This window comes from Ornithorhynchus anatinus, chromosome 3 (assembly GCF_004115215.2).
Source record: "Ornithorhynchus anatinus isolate Pmale09 chromosome 3, mOrnAna1.pri.v4, whole genome shotgun sequence".
In the NCBI taxonomy this organism is placed as follows: domain Eukaryota; kingdom Metazoa; phylum Chordata; class Mammalia; order Monotremata; family Ornithorhynchidae; genus Ornithorhynchus; species Ornithorhynchus anatinus.
This window is the reverse complement of record NC_041730.1, coordinates 1,277,098-1,288,670: the sequence shown is the minus strand read 5'-3', so window position 1 is coordinate 1,288,670 and position 11,573 is coordinate 1,277,098. Positions and strand designations below refer to the sequence as shown.

The 11,573-nt window shown below is 51.8% G+C and overlaps 1 protein-coding gene across 3 annotated transcripts in view; it reads left to right on the top strand.

Annotated features, from left to right (window-relative positions):
- The first annotated feature begins 6,005 nt into the window (after nt 1–6,005).
- Nucleotides 6,006–11,573, top strand: part of SLC22A18 (solute carrier family 22 member 18) — a 29,288-nt gene continuing 23,720 nt past the window's right edge. The window contains exons 1-2 of one of the 3 annotated variants that reach the window (XM_029061791.1): nt 6,006–6,165; nt 8,890–8,994. In XM_029061791.1, the coding sequence (XP_028917624.1) occupies nt 8,899–8,994 (96 nt within the window). In that variant the 5' untranslated portion in view covers nt 6,006–6,165; nt 8,890–8,898. Of the gene's footprint in view, nt 6,166–6,187; nt 6,246–8,889; nt 8,995–11,573 lie in introns of those variants that run through there. The other 2 variants (XM_029061790.2, XM_029061788.2) reach the window with 2 other exon arrangements.

Genomic DNA, 11,573 nt, shown 5'->3' with positions numbered 1-11,573 from the left:
CTGGGTTCGACTCCCAGCTCTGCCACTTGTCAGCTGTGTGACTGTGGGCGAGTCACCTCACTTCTCTGGGCCTCAGTTCCCTCATCTGGAAAATGGGGATTAACTGTGAGCCTCACGTGGGACAACCTGATGACCCTGTATCTCCCCCAGGGCTTAGAACAGTGCTCTGGACATAGTAAGCGCTTAACAAATACCAACATTATTATCTGTTGCCGAATTGTACTTTGCAAGCGCTTAGTACAGTGCTCTTGTACTTGTCTGTCCGTCTCCCCCGATGAGACGGTAAGCCCGTCAAAGGGCAGGGACTGTCTCTGTTACCGATTTATACATTCCAAGCGCTTAGTCCAGTGCTCTGCGCATAGTAAGCGCTCAAGAAATACTATTGAATTGAATTGCCCTGCACACAGTAAGCGCTCAATAAATACAATTGAATGAATGAATGAATCCGGCGAACCCCGCTGTGCGGGCGCCCTCGTGTGGCCAGAGGGGGAATGGCGCCGTAGCCTGACTCGCCCAGGCGCCCCCTTCTGGTCGCCCTCCCATCTCGCATCGGGGCATTCATTCATTTATTCATTCATTCATTCACTCACTCATTCATTCATCCAATCCATCCATTCATTCGTATTTATTGAGCGCTTACTGTGTGCAGAGCACTGGGCTAAGCGCTTGGAACGCACAGTTCAGCAACAAAGACTGACAATCCCTGCCCACAACGGGCTCACGGCCAACGTTTAACTCATGCATTCATCCGATTGTATTTATTGAGCGCTTACTGTGTGCACAGCACTGGACTAAGGGCTTGCAAAGTACAATTCGGCAACAGATAAGAGACCATCCCTACCCAACGATGGGCTCACAGTCTAGAAGGAGGGAGACAGACAACAAAACGAAACAAGTAGACAGGCATCAATACCATCAAAATGGATAACTAGATAAATCTACACACATCATTAATAAAATGGAATAATAAATAATAATAAAACAAATCGAATAATACACATATAGTATTATTATATTATCATAGTAATACATATGTACAAATATACACAAGTACTGTGGGGCGGGGAGGGGAGGTAGAGCAGAGGGAGGGAGTTGGGGCGAGGGGAGGAGGAACGGAGGAAAAGGAGGGCTCAGGCTGGGAAGGCCTCCCGGAGGAGGTGAGCCTTCAGTAGGGCTTTGAAGGGGGGAAGAGAATTAGTTTGGTGGATGTGAGGAGGGAGGGCGTTCCGGGCCAGAGGGAGGACGTGGGCCGGGGGTCGACGGCGGGACGGGGGAGAAGGAGGCCCAGGGAGGAGGCGAGCGGCCTCCGAGGAGCGGAGCGGGCGGCCCGCGATGGAGAAGGAGAGGAGGGAGGTGAGGCGGGAGGGGGCCGGGGGATGGACGGCTTGGAAGCCCAGAGTGAGGAGTTTTTGCTTCATGCGAAAGTTGATAGGCAACCCCTGGAGGTTTTTAAGCAGGGGAGTGACATGCTCTGTAGAAAGATAATCCGGACAGCAGAGTGAAGTATAGACAGAATTCATTTATTCATTCATTCATTCGCATTTATCAAATGCTTACTGTGTGCAGAGCACTGTATTATGCACTTGGGAGAGGTAAATACAATAATAGACACATTCCCTGCCCACAGCGAGGTCGTGGGCCTAAAGCACGGCCCTGGGCCTGGAGCGTGTGCATGGGCCCGTAGCACGTCTGTAGGCCTGCAATCTAGAAGCAGCGTGGCTCAGTGGAAAGAGCCCGGGCTTTGGAGTCAGAGGTCATGAGTTCGAATCCCGGCCCTGCCACTTGTCAGCTGTGTGACTGTGGGCGAGTCACTTCCCTTTTCTGGGCCTCAGTTCCCTCATCTGGAAAATGGGGATGAAGACTGTGAGCCCCACGTGGGACGACCTGATTCCCCTGTGTCTACCCCAGCGCTTAGAACGGTGCTCTGCACATAGTAAGCGCTCAACAAATACCAACATTATTATCATTATCTGTGTCTGGAGCGTGGCCATGGGCCTGCGGTTGACAGGTGGAGCTGGTGTACGTGAATAGACCTGGAGCATGTAGAGGAGCCTGGAGCACGACCGTGGGTCCCGGGCCCGGGTGTGGGCCCGGAGGGTACATTTGGGCCCGGAGCATGACTGGGGGCATGAAGCAGGTGCACGGACCTGGACCCCGTGCGTGGGGTTGGAGTCTGCCCATGGGCCTGGTTTCCCAGCATGGAGCAGGGATACGAGTCCCCGAGCACTGACGCTAATAATAATAGCAACGACAGCGATAATAATAATAACAGCATTGGTTAAGCAGAGAAGCCGCATGGCTCAGTGGAAAGAGGCCGAGGTCAGGGGTCAGAGGTCCTGGGTTCTAATTCCGGCCCCGCCACTTGTCAGCTATGTGACTTTGGGCGGGTCAATTCGCTTCTCTGTGCCTCAGTGACTCCATCTGGAAAATGGGGATGAAGACCGTGAGCCCCACGTGGGACAACCTGATCACTGGTCTCCCCCCCAGCGCTTAGAACAGTGCTTGGCACATAGTAAGCGCTTAACAAATACCAACATTATTATTACTATTATTATTAAGTACTTACCGTGTTCCAGGTACTGTTCTAAGCGCTAGGGTAGATACAAGTTAATTGGGTTGGACACAGTCCCTGTCCCACCTGGGGCTCACAGTCTTCATCCCCATTTTACAGATGAGGGAACTGAGGGCCGGAGAAGTGAAGTGACTTGTCCAAGTCCACATGGCAGACAAGTGGCGGAGCCGGGATTAGAACCTATGACCTTCTGACTCCCAGGCCCGGGCTCTACCCACTAGGCCACACTGCTTCCCTTCGCTGCTTTGCTATACACTTGGCAAGGTGTTAATGTTGGTATTTGTTAAGCGCTTACTATGTGCAGAGCACTGTTCTAAGCACTGGGGTAAACACAAGGGAATCAGGTTGTCCCACTTGGGGCTCACAGTCTTAATCCCCATTTTACAGATGAGGTCACTGAGGCACAGAGAAGTGAAGCGACTTGCCCAAGGTCACACAGCAGACAAGTGGCAGAGTCGGGATTAGAACCCATGTCCTCTGACTCCCAAGCCCGGGCTCTTGCCACTGAGCCACGCTGCTGACACAGTGGAAGGGTGGCGGCCATCCCGTGTGAGGACGGTCCCTCCTCCATCCTCCCATTCACCCCCCCCAAAATAATAATCCTAATAATTATGGTACTTTAAGTACTTATTATGTGCCACGCCCTGTGAATGATAATAATGATAAGGATGGGATTCTTTAAGCGCTTACTGCGTGCTAAGCATTGTTAATGACAATGCCGATAAAGAAGGTAGTTGTCAAGCGCTTACTATGTGCCAGCTGTAGGATGTGAAGAGGGAGGGCGTTCCAGAAGTAGGGTGTGGGCGAGAGGTTGGCAGTGAGATAGACGAGCTGGAGGGACGGGGAGAAGGTGGGCATTAGAGGAGCGGAGCGTGCGGGCCGGGTTCGAGGAGGAGAGCGGCCAGGTGAGGTAGGAGGGGGCCAGAGGATGGAGATCTTTAAAGCCAATGGGGAGGAGTTTTCGTTTGATGCGGAGGTGGGTGGGCACTGGAGGTTCTTGAGGAGGGGGGGAAACGTGGCCTGAATGTTTTTGTAGAAAAGCACCCCCCCCCCAGAAATAATAATAATATTGTTAAGCGCTTACTATGTGCCAAGCCCTGTTCATTCATTCATTCAATAGTGTTTACTGAGCGCTTACTAGGTGCAGAGCACTGGACTGAGCGCTTGGAATGGACAATTCGGCAACAGATAGAGACCATCCCTGCCCAAGGACGGGCTCACGGTCTAATCGGGGGAGGCGGACGGACAAAAACCAGACAACATAATCACGATAAATAGAATCAAGGGGATGGACACCTCATTAACAAAATAAATAGGGTAATAAATAATATATACAAATGAGAAAACTATGGAACGCTTCAAGAATAAGCACTGGTCCACTGGCCCCTTCTGTCTCTGCATCAGACAGAAGGCCCGGCCTTCCCTGACTGAGCCCTCATTTCCCCTACCTGGCCTGTCCTCTGTAATAATAATAATAATAATGTTGGTATTTGTTAAGCGCTTACTAGGTGCAGAGCACCGTTTGAAGCGCTGGGGTAGATACAGGGTCATCAGGTTGTCCCACGTGAGGCTCACAATCTTAATTCCCATTTGACAGATGAGGGAACTGAGGCACAGAGAAGTTAAGTGTCTTGCCCACAGTCACACACCAGACAAAATAGATACATCATATAAATAGAGTAATAAATACTATCTACAAATATTGCCTATGCACTTGGCCACATACCTATCCATAATGTATTTATTTATATTAATGTGTGAATTGGAAGCAGCGCGATCTACTGGAAATAAGCACGGGCTTTGGAGTCAGAGGACCTGGGTTCTAATCCTGACTCCACCACTCATCTGCTCTTGTGACCTGGGGGACCTTCTCCGTGCCTCAGTTACTTCATCTGTAAAATGGGGGATCTACTTGTTTTGTGGTCCATCTCCCCCTTCTAGACTGTGAGCCCGTTGTTGGGCAGGGATGGTCTCTATCTGCTGCCGAAGTGGACTTCCCAAGCGCTTAGTACAGTGCTCTGCACATAGTAAGCGCTCAATAATATGAATGAATGAATGAATGAATGAATGGGGTCCAGGAGGGGGGCAAAATCCTGCCTTGGTTTCCCCACTTGTTCTTCTTGTTCTTCAAGAGAAGCAGCGTGGCTCAGTGGAAAGAGCCCGGGCTTTGGAGTCAGAGGTCATGAGTTCAAATCCCGGCTTTGCCACTTGTCAGCTGTGTGACTGTGGGCAAGTCACTTCACTTCTCTGGGCCTCAGTTCCCTCATCTGTAAAATGGGGATTAAGACTGTGAGCCCCACGTGGGGACAACCTGATTCCCCTGTGTGCCCCAGCACTTAGAACAGTGCTCTGCACATAGTAAGCGCTTAACAAATACCAGCATTATTATTATTATTATCTTCTGTTGGTCCCCTTCTCTTCCTCGCCGTCCCCACCCGAGTATACTAGATGACCCGGCCTGGGACACTGAGTCGAGCGGGGCAGTGCCATCCCCACCCCAATCCCTAGGTCCAGGTGGGGGGGGGGGGGGGTCCTGCTTATTTGGACTCCCACTGGAGGGTGGCTGAGGGTGGTGCTGGGGGGAAGGGGCAAAGGTGGGCGGGGACTGTCTCTATCTGTTGCTGAATTGTACTTTGCAAGCGTTTAGTCCAGTGCTCTGCACCCAGTAAGTGCTCAATAAATACGACTGAATGAATGAACGCTTTCCAAGCACTTGGTCCAGTGCTCTGCACACAGTAAGTGCTCAATAAATACCATTGAATGAATGGGCACAGAGGCGACCCAGCCACAGCCCCTGAACGTCTTTGATGGGAACTGGGGGGGCTCCTGAACCCCTCGAGGGGCTCCCCCCTGTCTTCCCCCCAACCCTCTTCCCGAGACAGACCAACATCTGCCGGAGGAGCGGGATTTCTGCAAACCCCCCCCGCCCCCCGGCACCAAAGATCAGATCGAATAATAATGTTGGTATTTGTTAAGCGCTTCCTATATGCCAAGCACTATTCTAAGCGCTGTGGGAGATCCAAGGTCATCAGGTTGTCACCGTCTTCACCCCCATTTTCCCAGATGAGGTCACTGAGGCCCAGAGAAGGGAAGTGACTTACCCAAGGTCACCCAGCTGACAAGTGGCGGAGCCGGGATTAGAACCCACGACCTCTGACTCCCAAGCCCGGGCTCTTGCCACTGAGCCACGCTGCTTCTATGTGCCCATCCAGGCCCAATCCTGCCTTTCCCCCGGGGGCGGGAGGACTGAAGCGGGGAGGTGTGGGGGGTCTCTTGGGTCCGGCTATTTTCTCATCGCCCCAACCAGGGGCTACGAGCTGCCTGGCACAGGCTATTTGCAGATGCTCTTTGCCCCCACTCTGCCTGGCCCAGGCTTATTTGCATATGCTCCTTGCCCCCCAATTTGCATTCATCCCCTCCCCCACCCCCCAAGTTGCAGCAAAGGCTATTTGCCTACCTCCCCCCTTTCCTTTCCCCAAGCTGCCCAGCACAGGGAATTGGCCCACACTCCCTTGGCTCCAGGAAGTTCCTGCTCCTATCCTGAAATTCCTTTTGTTTGGGAGAAATTCGACCTGGAACCACCGAAAGGGAAAGTGAGTTGGATAGGGGTGGGGCGAGGGAGAGGAGGCGTCGGGTTGGAGGAAAGCGGGGGGGACACCCAGCACAGAAAACTGTAAGCTCTCCCCCTTTAATAATAGTAACAATAATAATTGTAGTATTTATTAAGTGCTTGCTATGTGCGCCAGCAAATCAGGAAATGCCACTTTCATCTGGGGATAGTCGGTCAGTCAATCATATTTATCGAGCGCTTACCGTGTGCAGAGCACCGTACTAAGCGCTCGGGAGAGGACGATCAACAAGAAACAGACACATTTCCTGCCCAAGACGAGCTTACAGGCTAGAGGGGGAGACGGACATGAATAGAAATCAATAGATGACAGATACGGACCTCCCTGTGGGCAGGCCTTGGCGCTCTTTATTGTTGTATTGTACTTTCCCAAGCGCTTAGTACAGTGGTCTGCACACAGTAAGCGCTTAATAAATGCGATCGCATGAATGAATAGGGACCTAAGTGCTTTGGGCCTGGGAGGGAGGATGAATGAAGGGAGCAAGTCAGGGTGACACAGAGGGGAGTGGGATAGTCGGCTGGATTGGCTAGAGAATGATTATTATTATTGTTATGTAAAGTATTGAAGCACTCACTATGTGCTAAACTGCATTTCTCCCCTTTGAGGAGGGGGAGAGCAGGAACGGGGCCTCTGACTTGCCCCCTAGCTCCGACCACTGTGTCACAAAAGCCCCACCTCAAGTTGAGCAGGGGGGCATTCACTCAATCATTCATTCATTCATTCAATCAATCATATTTATTGAGTGCTTCCTGTGTGCAGAGCACTGTGCTAAGCACTTGGGAAGGTATGCTATAACGATAATTCTATCTATTTATATCGATGCGTGTCTACTTGTTTTGCTCTCTCTCTCTCCCCCGCCTTCTAGAATGTGAGCCCGTCGTGGGCAGGGATTGTCTCTCTTTATTCATTCATTCTTTCAGTCGTACTTACTGAGCGCTTACTTTGTGCAGAGCACTGTACGAAGCTCTTGGAAAGTACAATTCGGCAACAGAGAGAGACAATCCCTACCCAACGGCTGGCTCGCAGTCAAGAAGGGGGAGACAGAAAACAAAACAGAACAAGTAGGCATCGATAGCTTTATCGGACTTTCCAAGTGCTTAGTACAGTGCTCTGCACACAGTAAGTGCTCAATAAATACGATTTAATTAATGAATGAACACATTCCCTGCCCACAAGGAGCTTCCAATCTAGAGGGGGAGACAGACATGAATAGAAATAAATAAATGACAGGTAGGGACATAAATGCCGAGGGGCCGGGAGGGGGGGATGAATCAAGGGAGCGAGTCCGGCCGATGCGGAAGGGAGTGGGAGAAGAGGAAAGGAGGGCGCAGTCAGGGAAGGCCTCCTGGAGGAGGCGGGCCTTCAATAAGGCTTTGAAGGAAGGGGAGAGTCATGGTCTGTCAGATATGAGGAGGGAGGGCCTTCCAGGCCAGAGGCAGGACGTGGGTGAGGGGTCGGCGGTGAGATAATAATAATAATAATGTTGGTATTTGTTAAGCGCTTCCTATGTGCGGAGCACTGTTCTAAGCGCCGGGGGAGATACAGGGTCATCAGGTGGTCCCACGTGAGGCTCACAGTTAATCCCCATTTTTACAGATGAGGGAACTGAGGCCCAGAGAAGTGAAGTGACTCGCCCACAGTCACACAGCTGACAAGTGGCAGAGCCGAGATTCAAACTCATGACCTCTGACTCCCAAGCCCATGCTCATTCCACTGAGCCAAGACGAGATGGAGGCCCGGTGAGAAGTCTTGAGTGCAGAAGTCCGGTCGGGGTGGGGGGAATGAGAGAGCGGAGAGAGCCAGGAGGGGGTAGAGAGCCAGGGGCGGGGCGGGGAGCGGGTTCCAAATGGGGACGGGAGGGACGGAGGCCGTGGGGTAATGAGTAAAAGAAATCCGCCCTCTGACCCGACCAAAGTCCCCGCTAAACGTTTGTGGCCTCAGGTGCCCCGACGCCCCCGGTTGACCCCGACCCCCACCCATGCTGATAGAAATTGATTTTAATTAACGCCTGTCTCCCCCTCTAGACCGTAAGCTCATCGAGGGCAGGGAGCCGTGCTCGCCATCGGCTTCAGAGCCGTCCATCGCCCGGCCCCCTCTTACCTCACGGCGCTGCTCCCTTTCTACCACCCAGCCCGCACACTTTGCTCCTCCGATGCCAACCTTCCCACTGGGCCTCCGTCTCCTCTCTCCTCTCATCCTGCCTCTGGCCTGGGACGCCCTCCCTCCTCAAATCCGACGGACGATGACTCTTCCTCCTTCAAAAGCTTACTGAGGGCCCGCCTCCTCCAGGAGGCCTTCCCTGACTGCGCCCTCCTCTCCTCTTCTCCCGCTCCCTTCCGCCTCGCCCCGGACTCGCTCCATTTTATTCATCCCTCCTCCCAGCCCCACACCGCTTCTGGCCATACCTGTCTTTTATTTACGTCGCTCCGTTTTTCCGTCTCCCCTCTTTTAGACTGTAAGCTCACTGTGGGCAGAGTACGTGTCCGTTATATTCTTATATCGTCCTCTCCCAGGGGCTCAGTACAGTCCTCTGCACACGGTAAGAGCTCAATAAATGCAACTGACTCAACCAAGCAGCCACCAGGTCCTCGCCCCCCACCCCCCGGCCACCAGCGCCCCGTGGACGTTGGCCACGGGGGTCGGGGGGAAGGAGGGAGTGACCGGGGTCTCTGTGTCCCTCCGTCCTAGGGGACCGAGATGGCCGGGCTGAGCCGGTGGTCGGTCATCCGAGTGACCTACCTGCTGACGGTCATCCAGATGACCTGCCTCTTCATGCAGTTCTCCGTGCTTCTGGTAAGGCCCCCTCCCCCCTTGGGAGATTCATTCATTCAATCGTATTTATTGAGCACTGACTACGTGCAGAGCACTGGACTAAGCGCTTGGAATGGACAATTCGGGCTCACGGTCTAAACGAGATCTCCCTGGCACCCGCCCGCCCGAGAGACCACCAGAAGGAGAGATTTGGGAGGAAGGGAGGGGCATTTGGGGAGCTTGTCCCCCCGGTCAGAGGGCACCCATTTCATTCGGTTCCTTCAGTCGGATTTAGTGAGCGCTCACTGTGTGCAGAGCACTGGACTGAGCGTTTGGAAAGGACAATTCGGCAACAGAGACAATCCCCGCCCGACAACGGGCTGGCAGATGCCCAGCCTGGACGGGGTTCGGCATTCTGCTGATCCGGGGATTGACACCCACCAAGGGAAGGGTCTCCCCGCACATGGTCAGTGTCAGAGCGGGACTGGGAGTGGGGGTGCGTGTTGGCAGTACATCTCTCTAGTAGTAATAAAAATCGTGGTATTTATTGAGCACTTATAGTGCCAGGCACTGTACTAAGCGCTAAGGTGGGTACACCTGGATGTGTCCATCCCCTCGATTCTGTTTATCGTGATTATGTTGTCTTGCTTTTGTCCCTCTGTCTCCTCCGACTGTAAGCCCATCATTGGGCAGGGATTGTCTCTATCTGTTGCCGAATTGTCCATTCCAAGCGCTTAGTCCAGTGCTCTGCACCTAGTAAGCGCTCAATAAATACTATTGAATGAATGAATGAACAGCACGGTGTAATGGATAGAGCGTGGGCCTGGGAGTCAGAAGGTCATGGGTTCTAATCCCAATTCCACCACTTGCCCACTACATGACCTTGGGGAAGTCACTTCACTTCTCTGGGCCTCAGTTCCCTCATCTGTCAAATGGGGATTAAGACTGCGAGCCCCTTGTGGGACGGGGACTGTGTCCAACCTCTTTGCCTTATAATAATAATGTTGGTATTTGTTAAGCGCTTACTCTGTGCAGACCACTGTTCTAAGCGCTGGGGTAGATACAGGGTCATCAGGTTGTCCCACGTGAGACTTACAGTCTTAACCAGCGTGGCTCAGTGGAAAGAGCACGGGCTTTGGAGTCAGAGGTCATGGGTTCGAATCCCGGCTCGGCCTCTTGCCCGCTGGGTGACTTTGGGCAAGTCACTTAACTTCTCGGTGCCTCAGTTACCTCATCTGGAAAATGGGGATGAAGACTGTGAGCCCCACGTGGGACAACCTGATTCCCCTGTGTCTACCCCAGTGCTTAGAACGGTGCTCGGCACATAGTAAGCGCTTAACAAATACCAACATTATTATTATTAACCCCCATTTTACAGGTGAGGGAACTGAGGCACCGAGAAGTAAAGTGACTAGCCCACAGTCACACAGCTGACAAGTGGTAGATCTGGTTTCGAACCCATGACCTCTGAATCCCAAGCCCGGGCTCTTTGCACTGAGCCACGACTGCTTGTCATGTCTACACAGCGCTTAGAATAGTGTTTGGCACAGAGTAAGCGTTTAACAAATACCACAATTATTCTTATTACAAACAAAATCGGGTTAGACACATTAACTCAATTTCACTTCTCTGTGCCTCAGTTCCCTCATCTTTAAAATGGAGATTAAGACCCTGAGCCCCATGTGGGACAACCTAATTATCTTCTATCTACCCCAGTGCTTAGAACAGTACTTGGCACATAGTAAGCGCTTAACAAATACCATCATTATTATTATTATATCCGCTAATTCTGATGTATTATGCTCTCCCTACACTTAGTAGAATGCCTTGCACATAGTAAGCACTCAATAAATACCACTAATTAATATGTCTGTGCAGACCTGTGTGTGTCAGCGTGTTGTGGGCAAGGAATGGGTCTCTTTGTTGATAGACTGTACTTTCCCAAGAGTTCATTCATTCAATAGTATTTATTGAGCGCTTACTCTGTGCAGAGCACTGGACTAAGCGCTTGGAACGGACAATTGGGCAACAGATAGAGACCATCCCTGCCCAGTGACAGGCTCACAGTCTAATCGGGGGAGACAGACGGACAAAAACAAGACACCTTAATCACGGTAAATAATAATAATAATAATGGTGGTATTTGCTAAGCACTTACTATGTGCAAAGCACTGTTCTAAGCGCTGGGGCGATGCAAGGTGATCGGTTGTCCCACGTGGGGCTCACGGTTTTCATCCCCATTTTACAGATGAGGTCACTGAGGCACCGAGAAGTGAGGTGACTTGCCCAAAGTCGCACAGCTGGCAAGTGGCAGAGTCGGGATTAGAACCCATGACCTCTGACTCCCAAACCCAGGCTTTTTCCCCTGAGCCATGCTGATAAATGCCTTGCACACAGTAAGTGCTCAATAAATACAATTGAATGAATGAATGTGCTTCTGCATGTGGGTGTCCATGTTTGTGTGCAGAGGTAACAGGGTTTATTGAGCGCCCGCTGGCTGAAGGAGCTGAACTGAAAGCTTAATACGGTGCTCCCCAGGCAGTGCTCAATAAACACGTTTGATTGATTGATTGATTGATTGATTGATTGGGAAAGGACAACACAGAGAAGCGGCTCTTTTC